At 47.3% G+C, this 17,695-nt stretch overlaps 1 protein-coding gene across 1 annotated transcript in view; it reads right to left on the reverse strand.

The window, feature by feature from the left end:
• The window catches only part of TRPV3 (transient receptor potential cation channel subfamily V member 3), a 76,692-nt gene that overhangs the window by 45,133 nt on the left and 13,864 nt on the right, over positions 1–17,695 (reverse strand). Inside the window, exons 2-3 of the mRNA XM_069613934.1 lie at positions 13,544–13,648; positions 544–627 (exon numbers count right to left, since the gene is read on the reverse strand). Coding sequence (XP_069470035.1) covers positions 544–627; positions 13,544–13,648 — 189 coding nt within the window. The remainder of the gene's footprint in view (positions 1–543; positions 628–13,543; positions 13,649–17,695) is intronic.

Below are 17,695 nucleotides of genomic sequence, written 5' to 3' on the forward strand. Positions count from 1 at the left end.
ATCCACTCCATGTTTTCTGCATACCCACACAAAATGCAATTGAATGTAGTCACTCCAACAGTGGTTCTTTTACAAAGCCAATGGTTGTCTTGAAAGACTGGTGTGGTTGGAGCTCTTGAGGGCCGACCTGAAGACCCAATCTACAGCATCACATGAATTAATACATGCAGACTTATTTTAAAATTGACTTTAAACCACCTGAATACCATTTAGGTATAAGGCAGGCGCGAGAAGGCCCTTTTCTATTTTTTTTTTTTATAGTTTTACAACATCTGGTTTTGGTGTAGAGCTCCTCATAAGTGTAACACAGATCTTTCATTCATCCCTTCAGTCATTGATTGTTTGATCCATTCATGCATGTGTGCAAAGCAGAGCACTTAAGACTTAGCAGGGCGCGTGGAGGCAGCCGTGGCACCGCAAGCAAGATTCCTGGAGCCACAAGGTATCTTTACATTGTCTAGCCTGACAGTGATCAGAATAGGAGTTTCCCCTTCCACATCCTCATTAACAAACATCTGCTTCAGGTCATGATGAAATACTCACAGGCTGTTTCCAGACTGCAGAGAAGGGGGCGTGATGGTTTGAGGACTATGTGGGGAATCCATGTCTTCGCCTTGGCCCGAAACACTGCACAAAAGACAAGAGAACATATCAAATTAGTACGTTGCATTGCATGATGCTGGCCATGTCTTCTGCCCAATCCACTAATGGATCCACTACAGGGATCTGGGCTGGACCTCATGCTCACACTCTGAGACCCGGCAAGTCCACTCAACTCCCTTCACCCCAACAAGGTCGAAAAATGAGTACCACTGAGTCAGCTATCAATGCCTAGATATTGCTCAGGGGCTGAAAGTGTGTTCTATGAAGAAACCTTTTATATGATATTATGTTAAAGAGCATTACACACACTGGCTTCATTGGCTGATTTTCATGAGGTCTGTGTCATCCTGCCTGGTGTGCTACCAATGCCTTCCCTCCCCTCTCCCTGGTCTGTGAGTGCCATGTTTTCTAGGGATTTGGATTTTTTTTAGGGCTGCTGGAAATGACTAGGTCACTGAGGCCTTGGAGTTAAAAGGCAGCATTAATGAGTGGAAGCACTATGCCCTTGCAAGTGCAAAGCTCCAGTGCGCACCTGCGCAATCAAAGTGTAAATACAGTCCAAATGTGTTTGCACTGATACTAGTTGGTTTGCGCAGGCGCAAATATGATTTGTACATTTGGAAACAGCCTTGGTCCTTGCACAAACATACTACAATTCCGTCCAGGTCTTCTAGACAAATCAATATGGTCCCAATTCTTGAATGACGCTCATACCACCCCTCTTCATAGAAAGGGTCATGCCAACCCTCCCGCCAGCCCCTATCATGAACCTTTCCTGGCATTACTGACTTCTACACCCGGCTACATCACAATAGATTTCTAGAGAAAACATGGCCTCCAGGTCTCCTTCTACAGCCTGTGATGGTCATATGTGGCGTAGACCCATCACACATTGGATATAGTGCGTGCCCTCACGTACTATGTGGCTCGTACCAAGTCATTCTGTACAGCAGATCAACTGTTTGTTTCATTTGGACCTTGTGGCTCTCTCAACGTTCTCCATTTCACAATGGATTGCAGCCTGCATCTCATTCTGCCACCAACAGATTGGCAGGCCACTTTCCGGCAGGCCCTGTGCGTGCTCCACCAGGGCAGTGGCTGTAACCACTGCTTTCCTCTCCGGAATCCCGCTGCCTGACATCTGCTGTGCAGCCACCTGGATACTGGTGTCAACAGAGATTCTGCAGAAGAGTCTAGAGTCGGCCAGTCGGTTCTGCTGAACCTTTTTGCGTGAGGTTAGTAAGTCTCCAGGGGTAAGTTATGCTGGGAGCTTCCCTGCGCCCATACGTATTGTTGTAATAACGCTTTGAAATCTATTCACACCATGTGAATCTATGAAAGATCCAATGCTGGAGAAAGAAAAAGTTACTTACCTGTAACTCCAGTTCTCCGCCATTGGTATCTTTCATAGATTCACATGCGACTCTCCCACCTACCCTGCATGGCTTGTCTTTTGGCACACTCACGTGCGCTTGCCAAATCTAAAGATGGCCGACAGGGGAGGAGTTATGGAATGTGTTCCTATTGGCTGTGGGGAATAAGCACCAAAATTACTGTAAACGAGCACAAAAGTGACTGAATGGTTTCACTTTAAGTTTAAATGCTGTATGTTACCGAGGATACCCAGACTGATGACGGGGAATATTCACAGCATGTGAATCTGTGAAAGATCCACTGCTGGAGAACCAGAGTTACAGGTAAGTAACATATTCCTTATCTGCGATAGTCATGTATCTTTGTACAAAGTCATGATAGAGTATTGTTACTAAAAGATTGCCGGCACATAGCAGCAAAGGATGACAAAATGACAGAACTTGCTATATACAAGACCATTTACACTAGATAATAACGTACAAACCATATTTGCACCTGCACAAGCCAATTGCACTGTGTTTGCAATGTGATTGCGCAGGCATGCATTGAATTGCGTGAATGGGAATAATACCGTGCTGCTCTACATGGCACCAGACGAAAGCATATGTTTAAGCCTGGCACTGCTGGCAGAATCATCAGCCTTGCGCGAGGGCAGCAGCTGACATATGTCACAGTTTAAACATGTGAAGATGAGTTTTTTTCTTTTCCAGGCCATGAGCTATTGATGTAATGTAAAGATATATATGAACAATTATTTTACACATTTTTCAGAAAGATGTACCTTGAAAAGCCAGAGTCCATGTAATGTGATGTGTTACACCTGGAAAATGTTGTAATAAGGGGTTTGCAAAGCAAATTTCAAAACATGGAAAAAGCAAGAGGCGGGTAGAGCAAGCAGCCCTTTTTTGTGTAGCATACTCGACTGTGAACAACATAGAAATGTGTGACATACAACTCTGCAAAAGTGGTTGTTACATGAAAGGGTTAATGTTATTGATGGCAAGCGCCAATCAAGTTTCAAGGTGCATATTCACCCATGTAACTTTCAAAGGCAGTTTCCACCATTCTCTGCACAACTGTAGTTAGCCCTTACTCGTGTTGGTGTAATTGGTGCAATCTAACTAACAGCACTAACTGCTGTTGGATGGGCAGTGCATATATAGGAAGTGGTGCACGCTGTGCGGACATTCTTTTCAGCCCAGAGACATTTTAAGTTTGTGTTCTTTGTGAATGCTGACACATACAGCTACAATTTGTGATGTTTCATCCGCCGGGCACAGGCGGATGTGCGAGGCAGAGCGAAGGCCTTGGTCAGGGCTCGCGCTGATACGCAGTGCGCGGGGGCGGCGCAGTACACAGAGACACGAACACTCTCTCGGATGCATAAACCCGGACTGGCGTTGAAACGCCAGTTCCGGTGATACCTTTATTTCCACTCTTTTCATCCTGTGTCACGTGACCCTGTATCTCGGGACACGTGACACCACATTCCTCCCCAACTTGGAGGCAAAATTCCCATGGCTTAAAACAGTACTTATATTAAGTCTTACTTCTGAACGGGTAAATGTCTCTGTCTCTGATTCAGTCTTCCTCAATATATTCCGTCCACTACATATCCCTGGAGGCGGGATGATGGTTTAGGCTTTTCTCTCAGACTGTATCGGGTGCTTCTTTCCCGTGGCGCGTCTTCACTGGCGGCCTCCGCTTCGATTTCTTCTTCTTGTGGCGCCTCTACGATCTGCTGTGGTGTGGGACTTTGGGGTGAGTGTGCTACTTCTCCCCTCTGGGGTGACTGTTGTTCTTCCCACATTTCTTGGGGCACTTTTCTGAAATGGGAGACGTTCCTGGTTACAGTTTCTTTCCCTCGGGTTGCTGTAATCATGCTATGGTTGGTGGTCGTGACGGTCCATGGGCGAGCTTCGAAGTTGAGGGACATTTTCTTCGGCGGTGCCCGATTCCTGACGAGGACTGTGTCACCAGGGTTTATTTCTCTGTGGTATGCTCGTTGAGCGATGCTTTCTCGCTCGTTGTGTCTTTCCCGTCTTGCTTCCATCTCGAGGATGTCCGGATCTGGCGCTGTCCAGTTGGGGTGTATAGGTAGTTCTGCCTGGATGGGTACTCCAAACATGAGGGCAGCTGGACTGACTCCCGTGGCCGAGTGTGGGGTTTGTCGGTGCGTTCTCAGAAACCTATATACCGACTTCAACCAGGGGTGTCTTTGTTCTTTGGCAATCCTGATGATTTTATTAAGTGATCCCATGAAACGCTCTGCGTCACCATTTGCTTGAGGCCATCTTGGGGTGATGCGTTGATGTTTGACGTTGACCTCTTTGAAAAATTCACGTAGCTCTTGACTGGTGAACGATGGCCCATTGTCGCTTTTTACTTTCCTCGGGATGCCATGTGTGGCGAACATTTTCTCCAGTGTGAGGATGGTGGTTTCTGCGTTCGTCGAGGCGACATGTTCTACTTCAGGGTATCTGCTAAATTCATCGATTACCACTAGCAGGTATCCTTCTCCTGCGATGGTGCAGTGGTCCATGCTGACGGCGTCCCATCCTTTTTGGCTTCGTGGGGCGCAGCTGATTGGTTCTGGGTTTGCTGGTCTCCGTGACGCTTGGCATGCTGCGCAGGATTCTACGAGCTCAGTTATCCTCTGGTGCATGTTTGGCATCCACATTCGGGATTTTAGGTAGGCGGTTGACTTAACGATCCCTTGGTGTCCACTGTGGGCCAGCTTGAGCGCTCTGTCTTCTAGGGATTCTGGCAATATGATCCGGTGTCCTTTCAATATTACTCCTTCAGGAGCTATTGAGAGCTCATGTCTGATACCGAACAGGGCCCTGAGTTTGGCTTGGGCTGTGGCTGTTCGGTGAGTCATTGACATGAGGTAGGTTTTCCAGTTTCCTGATTGTATGGCCGCGGTCGTGTGTTTCAGGACAGTGTTGTCTTCTGTTTCTTGTATCACTTCCTGCAGTGTTAAGGCTCGTGGTCGGGCACACGCTATTACGTGACAGACGTGTTCGTCTGTTTCTGTTGCATGGTGCTGTTCTTTGTCTGTGGCTGGCCGCGGATGGCGGGACAGGTAGTCTGCCGGGTTGTCCGATCCTGGGCGGTATTCTACTTCGATGTTATAATGTTGCAGCTGCAACATCCACTTCTCAATACGGGCTGGAGGATGCGGGGCGGAGCCCCGGAATATCGGGACTAGGGGCTTATGGTCGGAGAAGACTTTTGCCTGCTTTCCTAGCAGGTATACTTTGAAATGGCGACATCCCCACAGAATGGCCAAAGCTTCCTTTTCGATATGTGCGTAGTTCAGTTCGGGCTTGGTGAGGGCCCTGCTGGCAAATGCGATTGGGAATATCTTGCCGTCCTTGTCCGTTTGGGTCAGCACGGCTCCTAGGCCAACCGGGCTGGCGTCGACGAGAAGCTCGGTCTGTCGGTCTATGTTAAAGAATGCCATGGTGGTGGAGGCGGACAGGGAGTCTTTTATTTGTTGAAAAGCCTGTTGGTGAACCTCCGTCCACTCCCATTTCTGGTCCTTCTTGGTTAGTTCCCTGAGTGGGTTTGCAATGCTTGCGAGATCGGGAATGAAACGTGCACAGTAGGTGGCCATTCCCATGAAACTTCTCACTTCCGAGGCGTATTGTGGTGGTTCAAATTCCTTTATGTCCTGTACCTTGGACGGGTCTGGGGATACTCCTGCTGCACTGAATATGTATCCGAAAAAGCATAGTTCCTTTTTGTTGAATTCGCATTTTTCCGCGTTGAGGGTAAGCCTGCGTCTTCGAGTCTCTTTAGAACTGCCGCTAGGCGTTGGTGGTGGTCGTCTTTGTTCGATGCATATACGAGGATATCGTCACTGATGTTGGTGGTCCCCTCGAGTCCTGTGATGACTTTGCGGATCTCATGCTGGAACACTTCCGCCGCAGACGATATCCCGAAATTGAGTCTCTTGTATCTCATCAGGCCAAGATGGGACGAAAATGTTGTGATGTATCTGGATTCTTTAGATAGTTTCAGCTGGTGATAGCCGGACCGGAGGTCGAGCTTGCTGAAGATCGTCGCTCCCGTGAGGTCTACGATGAGCTCGTCGATGGTGGGAGTGACGTGGCGTTCACGGCCGATAGCTATGTTGGGGAGTCGCATGTCGATACATATCCTTACCGCGCCTGGCTGTTTCGGTTTCTGGGCTACTACCATCGGTGAAACCCACGGGGTTGGTCCTGATGTCTTCTCGATGATTCCTGCGTTTTCGAGCTTGAGTAGTTCCTTTTCTACGGCCTCTCTCAGATGGAAGGGGATTCGCCTGTGCCGTACTGCCTTGGGTTCGATAGTGGGGTCTATGTGTAGCTTAACCGTTCTCCCTTTTAGGCGCCCGATGCCCTGGAACAGCTTCTTGTGTCGTCCTAAAAGGTCGTGTAGTTCATCATGTTGCGCACTGAATGCGAAGTGTATCAACTCCAGCTTTTCGGCTGTTTTGCAGCTTAGGAGGGTTTCGCACCCAGCGTCTACCACGTATATCCGGGCACGGCAGTTAGCGTTATTGTGAGCAAAGTCTGATTTGAACGATCCTCGCACTGGCAGGGGTTTCTTTGATCCATAGGCATACAGCCTGACTTTCCTCTTGAGGAGCTCTGGTCTTGGGTTGAGTCTGTTGAATGCTGTCACGGGCATGACGTTTACTGTGGCACCCGTGTCAATGATTACTTTCAGTGGGTCCCCATTGGAGAGGATTGTGCATGATGGTCTCCTCTTCCGCCGTGATTTTCGTGGGTCCACTGCTGATATTAGGTGCACTCGGTGTACTCGCCTCTTCCCTTTTTTCTTCCTTTCTTTGCCTTGCCTTTCGGGGGATGAGTCGCTGTCGCTCTCATCGCTGTCACTCGTGGCTGGGGATCTTTGTGATTCGTCGACCGCCCTGGCTTTCCCTCTCCGCGTTGGTTGGCGGGATCCCTTGGGCGCGAATCTCCTTCGCGGTTCTTGTGCTGGCCGCGGGTCTGCGTCCCTGTCGTTCTTGTTCGGCGGATTTAGGCAGACTGCGGCATAGTGATTCAGACGGTTGCATTTCCTGCACGTGGACCCCCACGCCGGACAGGATTCACCTTTGTGCCATGGGCCTCCACACCATTTGCAGGTTTGGTCTCGTCTTTGTGGTGGTTGCGTTCTCGGGTTCTGTTTAGGGCGAGTGCTTTGTTGTCGGGAGATGGCTGCTACGTCTTCTGTCGGTCCAGGGTTGTCCAGCGGTAGTCTCTGAATGGCCGCTTCCATTACTGCCACTTGGTCCTCTGTTTGTTCGCGGAGTCGCGCCATCTCGAGGATGCGCGATAACCGTACATTCTTCTCCGAGAGTATCGCCCTCCTCAGCTTCTCGGAGGAGATTCCATTGATGATTTGGAGGCGGATGGCAAACTCCTCGTCTGGAAACTCACAGCCTACCGCCATTTCGCGAAGGCGAGCGTGAAACTTGTCCACTGTTTCTTTTTCTCGCTGTCTTGCCATGCAGAAGTGGAAACGCTCGTAGTCCGGGTTGAGGTCTGGTTTAAACATGTTGGAAAGCGCGGCTTTTGCTGCGGCGTAGTTGGCATCGCTTCCTCTGTTTGGCGTGGCGTTGAATAGGCGCAGGGCGGCTGATCCTATATTGAGGAGGAGAAAAGTGCGCATCTTTTTGGGCATAGTGATGTCCCTCGCATCAAGGTGCATCTGAAACTGCTGTAGCCATATTTCCCATCTGATGGCTGCTCCATTGGTGAACGGGTCGAATGGTGGCATGAACGTTGTTAGCGAGGGGTCAGTGCGTTCATCGGTGAGGCTCCTCCTTGACGAGGACCTGGTGCTGGCTTCCGTTGGGCTGGATGTCGGGTCGGACATGTTGTGCCTCGCGGTGTTGCGGCGCTGTGTTGCAGCTTACCGTGTTGTGGCAGTTGGGCCTGGTGAGTGTACAGCGCGTGGTCCCACGTGCGGTGTCGTCAGCAGGGCAGGCCGCGTGTGATGGCTGGGTCGGCCGCGTGTTGTTCGTGTGATTCGCACAGCACACGTAGTGTGGGCGATGCTTGCTGCTTGATGCAGCTGCCCGGGCTATTGAGGATGCTGTCCGAGGGTTTGTTGGGGCCTTGAAGTACTGGGGACACTACCAGCCACCGCGGGCGGATTCTGTTGATGGTGGGCGGGGCCGGCGTCAATGCCTGCCGGCTCCGTGATATCGCAGACGCGGGTCCGTGGATGCGACAGCTCCCTTTTTCGTCGGGGCTCGCGACCCACTTACTGCCTCGTCGCCAGTGTGATGTTTCATCCGCCGGGCACAGGCGGATGTGCGAGGCAGAGGCAGAGCGAAGGCCTCTGTATCTCGGGACACGTGACACCACACAATTCACCCCATGAATAAGTGAGGCGGCTGAGGGACACGTTGTTTTTGTGAATACCGTATGCAGTCTCACACTTGGCCCCACATGTACTGTAGGTGCCATGCACTCCTGGTGTGAATTGCCCACAGGACTGGCCTCCGTGAGACATCACACCAAGCGTGTTCATGTAAAAAGTCGGCCATTCCGTTACACATGTCATTCAAGCTCGTCACGTATTGCAACTGATTTGTCTGCCTAGCAACGATTGCTGTTGTTGGCAGGAGGCGCGTGGCCGCGTTTCGCAGCTGCTCCGGGTGGTTTGGGCGGAGCCGCCTGCTCTCCTGCAACCGGAAGTGACCCGATTTTACTGCTACTCCCTCCGGGTCAGCCGTGTTGGTCAATGTATATTTCCCGTACAGCCATGTGATTACGGGATTAGACGTGACACAATGGAATAACATACTCTTAACATTACTAGAAGCAGTCGTTCATCAACTTGGAAGTCTGCATTAGGTGCACTCTGGTCATCTGACCCAAGGATTCGATGCGATCTAAACATGAAGATGATTGCAAGACTGCATCCACCTATGATTGTATGCAAAAGCTAAACACGTGGCCCTGATTCATCAAAGTTTGCAGAGGGGCAGAGGATGAATGCCTGCGAGCATCGCTCCTATTGCTTTATACATGTATACCTGATTCACAAACCTCCAACTGGAACAAACCAGTGCGCACGTGCACATGCGACTCAGGAAGTGGCATCTGTGGATTTGCTGCTCCAGCTTTAGACTTGGAGAATTTGGTGTAAGGTAGCAGGGGCACCTTTGAGATGTTCAAGGGCATCACGTGATTTGCACCAGTTCAAATCTTTGAAAATTAGCCCCATGGTAGGGTGACCAGACGTCCCGGTTTTGCGGGGACTGTCCCAGAAATTGGAGCTCTGTCCCCCTTTGTCAAGAGTATTTTTCCATTGGAAACTGCAGTGGTCCCGGTTTTTGGTAGTAGGTTTTCATAGCTGGCCGGCACAGCTTGGACAGAAGAAATGCTGCGTTTTACAACTTAAGATAGTGTTAGCTTGGGATAATTTGGTGATACATTAATTATAATATGTGTTTATTTGAACAGTAACACTTAAACTCCCTTCTCCTCCATTCACTACTAACATAAAAGTAGGACAACTCTTGAAAGTGGCTGTCAAGGCACTGCTTTCAAGAGTTAGTCCTACGTTTATGTTAGTTGCCCTGTCCCGGTTTTTTACTTTTTAAATCTGGCCACCCTACCCCATGGGGACTCGTACAGGGCTTTGCACTCTAGAGCAATATAACCTTGCAATAGTTCACTTGCTGTGACACAGTGCCACATGCATGGAGCTGGGCCAGGAACTCTGCGGCCACAGGCTGGTGTCTTTCACTCAAAATCCTGCTTCTGGTGTTGGCATTCCATTGCCCTTCTGCTACATAGTTGGCCTGCTGCTTGCTTTTAATGTTTGGGCTGGCACCACCACCACGCTGGAACATATGCTACCACTGTGGGCCTCATCGTGGGTAGCTTCACCTTTGCTACCACCTGCTATTTGCCCAGCTTGGCTGCACATACTCGGTCCATACTTGGAGCACAGTTTGGACCCAATTAGCCGCCTGCTCTACAACCTGTGCGCGATGACTCCACGAGTGATTCCAAGAAGGGAAGCAGCCCTAGTGTCCTTTTCATACCTTTGATGTTTTGGCACCCCAAATCACTTATTTTTGAACCCAACCATTTCCACATATTGCTTGGACTGGCAGTCTCTCTGATCAGACCCATATAGAGTGTTAGACTAATCTCTGAGTAGCTCTAATTCACTGGACTGTCATGATGGTGATAGTCTTATCCTTTTACAATTGTTTGTATAAATATGAATGGTCTCATAGGTTTTTATTAGGCATGAATTGTTAATTGAGTCTATTAAGTTATGCCTGTACCATTTTATTCCATCAGATGTAGTTTTGAAGTAGTTGATTATCTCTATTGGTGTCGAATTTTTATATTATATTATCTTAATTCTTTTTTCCCTTTTTTATTTCTTTTATCTTTTCTATTCTATTCTTTTCTATTCTTTCTTAGTGTAATATTTAGTTTTTATATGTTAGAATTTGTAAAAATGTTGAAAAGTTGATTAATTTCAGCTGAACCAATAAAAAATAAAAAAAAGACCCATATTTGTGAGAGACTGAGAAAGCAGTGTTTTCACTTTCGGGTTCAGCTTTTTATATAACTGAAATAAAAAGATGTATCGGACTCATATATTTTAACGTATCAATAACTGTGGGAGCCCACACTAAGCATGATGGGGAGCAGGGAATGCTCTTAAGGAGCAATCAGGCTTTGGATCCGCCTTCATAAGCATATTGATTCCCAAGGGAGCATCCCTTCACGCGAAAGAAGGGGAGCTCATTGTATCAGGGGGTTCGCAAGCATGCAAATTGGGGGAGTGTTTTCCTAACCTGTAACTACATGTCATTTCCTCAGAGCTACACATAGTTGGGGCAGCACTCGTCAATCCTTTGAAGATTGCAGAATGTGTTTTCAGTTTTTGGTCAAGGGATGGCAGATCTTCTAACATCACAATAAGGAATTTGAACGCCCAATTGGATCATGTCAGGGTGTACGTTAGGAGGAACTCAGTTGCTCGATTGACAGGCACTACTTGCTGGTACTAAGTTGGGTTGACCTGCGAACTCTAGCTCTGGTGTATCTGGAGAGATGAGTTCTTTCGAGAGTCTGAACGCACTTATCAGTCTATGCTCCCCTCTTGGCAGAAGCAGAATCTAAGGCTTGGAAGCCTTGGGTTGGGTGTTAAGACTGTGGTCATCAGTTTATATTTTCCCAGAAATAGCAGTTGGAGTCCGGTTGAGTCTATGAGGGGCCGGCTAATAGGGGAAACTGAGTAGCAGCTAGGAACTTCCTGGAACTTTCTAGAAAGGAGCTTCATGGCTTCCACAAAGCAGGTCGATCTCTCAGCCCTGCTTCCATGCCTGTGCGATTGCCCTCTGCTCTGGGTTCCAGAGGGTTCTTGTCATTCGCTGTCGGCATTGAACATCTATATGCAGACTAGAGCCAAAGTTCTATGGTCATGTCCACGCATATACTGACGATACAAAGGTTTTTCTTGAACTCACTGGGGATTTCGCAGTGGATTGATCACATCTTTTCTCTATTCACAGCGTGTTATAAAGTTGGTTGAGATTGCATTAACCAAGTTTGCATACTGTGAAAACAGGGGTTCTACCACATTCCTCTGCATACACAATGCAATCTACTAGAGCGCGCCTCAGGGGCCATCTAGTAACTGACGTGTCCAACAATTGAATATGTCAAGACTCTTGGAGTTGATTAAGCACAAGCCAACTTAGTTGTTTAAACATGTTTTCACTATTTGAGGCTGTTTCATTGGATAAGGCCATTTTTCCCCGCTACCATATGGCCATTGTGGCAAAGACTAATTTTGGGGTAAAACTCTGCTAATGAATGGTGTCACAGCATTTCCTGCAGTATATACACATGGCAAATGACCAGGTGCCACAGTACCTGATACCACTTTAGTTCAGGAAGGCATAGTATTGTGTACAGTCCTGGATCATTTAGTCCTGTCGTATTCCTGCCCTTTCCTTTATGAAAGTGCTTAATCTTTCTATACCTCAGCGAGTGTGACGTTCTCCGTAGTTGACAAAGATGGCGCCGCAATGAAGAAGGTCAGTGTTTTCCTTCTGTACGCATGGAAGACAACAGGAGTTTTCCACCCTTCACTGAACACACCCTGCCAGCAGAAAGGAACATGGAAAAAGGACTATAGTCAGCTCACAGCTGCCAGAAGAGCTGGTTCCCTGAGGAATTGCCCGATAAGATTTTGAAGTTTGAATATTTCACCTATTTATTAAGTTGGGAGTCATATTTTTGCCATGCATAGTGAGAATACATTTTAGGAAGGTAACACATATTTCAACTGTAAGACTTATCTTTTGGTAGTCATAGGTTTGGTCCTGGTATTCAAACATATGTGTGGAGCTGCTTGGGTTCAAGGAGAGGGCAGGACCATATGAATCTGTTTCCTTTTTCTTTGTTGGAAGTATTATTACTCCCTATTTTTGGTGGGGAGTATTTTCCTGCTCCTAGACAATATAAATGCTTGGATGGCCAATCATCTCTAAGGCTGGTCCCTGGTAAGGATATGTTTGAAGCCATGGCAACAAATGACAGTCCACGTGCCATGACGTATGCGGTAGGCTGACGATCTCCTCAAAAACGGTGACAGTGGCCATTGCGTGAGCTATGAGCCCCTTTCATCGTAATGAAACAGTGCCCGTTTGCCGTCACTGGTTGCTTGTTCACTGGATCATTCTGACACCTATTTCTCAAACGGATGCCGTAAAGCGCTCCTCTATCTTTCTACAACCAAAGGCCTAAATTACACTTCATTATTAACAAATCCTATCAACATCAAATGAGCAAAAACATATTCCCACTCCACATTTTGTGAAGCACTTACTAATGGCAAACAGATCTGTGACCAATGACACTGGAATTGAAAATGCTCTTGAACATCCAAGCGGCTCCGCCTGTTCTTATTACCCAATAGTGGCAATTTTCCTCCAGCTATTAGGTATTTTCCATCGCCAGGTCAAATGTTTCCCAAAGATATCTGCCTACTGTCCACACTTGCCCATCAAAAAAACACAAACATGCTAGCCCCGGACGAGGGGGCAAGCTCTTCCTTGGCACCAGAACTGTGGCCTATGTGCCATCAGCAATTGGGTCAGCAAGAGATCAATTCACACGATCCTGCGTGACCTCGATTATGAAGGCAGGCGTTCTTGCCTGGATAGATCTTGCGTCTCTTTTTTGACAGATGCCTCAAGATCGCAATATCATATTTGATGGTTATTAGACTTTGGTCAAGATTGCTTTACTTACAGTTGCACGTGCAATTATCATTAAATGAATATTTAAAACTGATAGGAGGGAGAATCGCTCAGGGGAAACGTGCTCGCCTTGGAAACAAGACGACTCGGAGCAACACATGTTCGGTCCCCGGGTCTGCGCTTAGAAACCTCTGGGTATTAAGCATGTTATAAATAACCAATTACAGCAGAACACTAATTTCTTCAATCACCCAGAAGCAAAGCCTGCTCATATTAAATTCCTGTTATCCTTGATTATAGATAAGTACATAGTGCCAGTACCTGTGCCGGATATGGGTGTCCATGGGCTTGGAGAATATAGGAGCAGTCATCTTGCTTGGCATCAGAGGTTCTATGGGCTCCAGTTCCAGAACAAACAACGAACTGCTGCAAGGAGACAAAGGGAAAGAGTTAGCGGCATACATTTTACAAAATGCTTCACAGAAAGTTCTCAGGTGATCATTTTGCCCCAATAACAATATATGAAGACAGGCCTTAGGAAGTCACATCCATGCAAAAGCAAGTGGACTAATGCAAGTGCCACAAAGTAAATGTCAAGCAATGCAAAACCAGTCGTCCATAAATGAATCAATGCAAAGGAATCTAAACTATACTGCTGGACCCTTTAATAACAATGCACAGTTCCTATACCAATGCAGCTGATCTGAAAGTGTCACGTGAACAGCAGAGGGGTGGCTGTATGTCCATAAACCAAAAACACGCACCCGAAAAGGAGCAAAACTCCCTTAAAACGGAAAAATAATTGTCGGTAACAAAATTAAAAATTAAAAAAAACAAGGTGGGGTCCGGGTTAGGTATGGCTAGAAGTGGGGGAAAGAGGAGAAAGGGCCAGTCCAATGTGGGCATCGAGGACCTCCCACAAAAGCAGACAGAATGTATCAATTTAAAACTATGAATGCCCACTTGAAATGCGCTGCTAGTGTGATTTTGGGAACATAACACGTTGATCCCAGAATGTTTAGATGCCTCATGAACATCTGATAGCTTGGGAGACAGATGCTACCGTTGGATCACTGCAGGGTGCAGGAACAGGAGTGTACAATACATGTCATGGAAATAAACATAGGCTTTTTGATGAGTGACACAGGCACAAGTGTGGGCATTTCAAACCAGATCCTCCTGGCCAAAAGAGACCGCTTTTTCCTTTATTTTTGCATGGCTTTTTAAGGTTGATTTTTATGAGTGCCTTGAAGGATATCCATCATGAAAATGATCGAAGGTCAAAAATGGACTAAAAAAAGACCTTTCATTACATGCATCGATCCCAATATTATCCCATTGTTGCCCAGTGTAGTACGGTGAGTATACAGCTTTCGGTCACTTGGGAAGGCAGGTGGGTCCAGCCTTGCATTTTTCTTCACCTTCATCTTCCCAGAATAATCTTTACTCTGGGATAATTAGCTCCACTTTTCCTAGGACAGCTGGAATAATTGCTATCGGTAGCGGGAATCGTGGGCCTGCACAATACGTTCTTCTGGAGTGCGTATTCCCAGGCGACTGACCCTGACTGGCCCAGAGGCAGCTGTTTGGATACATTTGTGACCATTATGTTTATGACATGCACTTTCAAGTTATGTTTGAATAGCACTTATAAGAGGATCAAGTCTCCCAATGGGGTGGCTCGGAATACACTGTAGGTGCAGAAAGGGGTGGGACGAGGAATTAGGCTGTGGGATTGTGTCGGCAAGGCCCAAATATGGAAGTCAGATGGATTTCAGGAGCTATAAAGTAAATAAACAGCTGGAGTTTGAAGTCACACTTGAGTCTTTTCTACCCATATTCTATTTATTTTGTCAGCTCATTTTAAATAGTCCTTCAAAGGAAATCTGCATTTTGGCAAGCCTGGTTTGCCCAGGATTATCAATATTGGTCTACGTTGGAATAGATGTTCCAGGAAAGCGTTGACCGAAGCTCCAGATAACAAGAAGGTGACCCGATTTAAGGAGTCCCTTTTCGATTACCCTTGTTACAGCATCTTGCCAAAGAAAGAACACACCAGCCACAGTGTGGGGAATTAATTCGATTGGACCCTGATTTTCTTTGCGACAAGAGCTCCTCCTTTGAGGTGCTTTGAGATATGCCAAGGTCCTAGTTCCTCAATGTTCTGCTGCCTTGTTTACAATCAAGGGCTTGATGGAGGAGAATGCAATTATGGGGTTGCAGTCATCACATAGATCCTTATTCGAGTGCTAGAAACTCACCTCTGACTGATAGAAATAGAACACAATCAGTTCATTTTTAAGCATATTCATTAAACTATTAATTGATCTCAAAATGTTTTCAATGTACTGGTATTCCCCTTTTCCATTGTTACTGGCTTGCATTTTTTTCAGAATTTTCGACCCTCAACTCTGGAACACTATTTCATTCTCTCCCCCACAAACAACCAAGACTGGATTTCAATCAATAAACCATTGAAAATCTGTCTATTTGCAAATTGCGTTCTCAGGAAACCAGACTAAAGTCTTGTCTCCCGGATATTGACCAATCATATTAAACATTAGGCACCAGAGCTCTGCAACGTATTTGCAATCTAGAATAAATAGATGGAGATCAAAACCATCTACAATGGATAAAGTCCCAAGGAACAAGCTTCACAAGCATCTTCTTCCAAAGCTGACATAGATGATCAGGTAGGGATCTGTCTTCGATGGACATCTTAAAAATGTGTGAAATATTGGTAATGATGTGCAAATGCAGGAATGATAACTGTGCACTGGTAAACATTGTCACACATAGTATACCCAGATGTGTTCTAATTGTGTCTTCCACCTGGTTGCATGTTTATGTATGTGTGCATATGTATGCATACATGTACATTTGTATGTATGTACGTATAGTATTTATTAAGCATACACCTTGCTGGGAAGCAATTGAGAGCTGTGTGACATACATAGACCGTAAAGAGGGATGATCACTGGAGGAGATGCCCGCATGGAAGGTCGGAGCGCGTATATGTGCTGCGGTCTCTAATGATCGCAATGCTATTGGAGGAATTTCATGACCGTTAAGGTCTCCAGTTCTTTCCTGAACTGCAAGAGTTATAGAGCTGTGCAGGTGCATGGTGATTTGGTGTTCCCCACTGCCAGAGCATACAGGAACAAGCATTGGCAAAGCCAATAGTTTGGGCGTTTACTGCAGTTCTTTGCATTTAGCACCAAGGTGCAAGGAGGAGAGCGCAACATTTCAAAGGAGGATATGATAGGGGGCGCGGGTGTGCAAGAGAATGAGAATGAAGGTGAATAGAGTAAGGGAGGAAACGATTGAGATAGGGTGCCATTGATAATCAGCACAAGGAAATATGAGCGAGAGAGGTTGAGAGTGAAAGAGTAAGAAATACGGCGACAGTTTGAGAGGAAGGATGAGAGGGGGTTCAGAGTGGGAGTGGGTGGGTGTGTTGTGGAAAGAGTTGGGTGGTTTGGGGTAGAGAGAGTGTGGGTGGGGTGGGGGTAGAGAGAGTGGGGTTGGTATGTGGTTGGGAGTAGCGAGAGTGGGAGTAGCGTGGGTGGGGCAAAGGGAGTGGTGGTAGGGTGGGTGGGGATCGAGAGAGTGGAGGTAGAGAGAGTGGAGGTAGGGTGGGTGGGGGTAGAGAGAGTGGAGGTAGGGTCAGTGGGGGTAAAGGGACTGGTGGTAGGGTGTGTGGGGATAGAGAGAGTGGAGGTAGAGAGAGAGTGGAGGTAGGGTGGGTGGGGGTAGAGAGTGGAGGTAGGGTGGGTGAGGGTAAAGAGACTGGTGGTAGGGTGGGTGGGGATAGAGAGAGTGGAGGTAGAGAGAGTGTGAAGGTAGGGTGGGTGGGGGTAAAGGGACTGGTGGTAGGGTGGGTGGGGATAGAGAGAGTGGAGGTAGAGAGAGAGTGGAGGTAGGGTGGGTGGGGGTAGAGAGAGTGGAGGTAGGGAGGGTGGGGATAGAGAGAGTGGAGGTAGAGAGAGTGTGAAGGTAGGGTGGGTGGGGGTAAAGGGACTGGTGGTAGGGTGGGTGGGGATAGAGAGAGTGGAGGTAGGGTGGGTGGGGTAGAGAGAGTGGAGGTAGGGTGGGTGGGGGTAAAGGGACTGGTGGTAGGGTGGCTGGGGATAGAGAGAGTGGAGATAGGGTGGGTGGGGGTAGAGAGTGGAGGTAGGGTGGGGGCATTTTTATATTTCCATTCTCGCATTTGAAATTGCGCGGCCTGTGGCGATTTTTTGAGAGTTCAAGGAGGACCCATGGCGCACCATTCCCGGTTTAATAATGATTTGCTTCTATGCATGATTTAAAATGTACGTTGAATTCTGTCAGCATTGCTTCCTTCCTTGAAACCGCCTTCCAAAGGTATTTTGTTCAGTGCGTTGACGACGTTTATTTGCATGGACGTGTGAGTAATCCGCATAATTTTGCATGGATAAAAATATCCTCTTCAATTAGGACTATGCGTTTGTG

Source organism: Ambystoma mexicanum, chromosome 9 (genome assembly GCF_040938575.1).
Source record: "Ambystoma mexicanum isolate Mex_15411 chromosome 9, UKY_AmexF1_1, whole genome shotgun sequence".
Taxonomy (NCBI): domain Eukaryota; kingdom Metazoa; phylum Chordata; class Amphibia; order Caudata; family Ambystomatidae; genus Ambystoma; species Ambystoma mexicanum.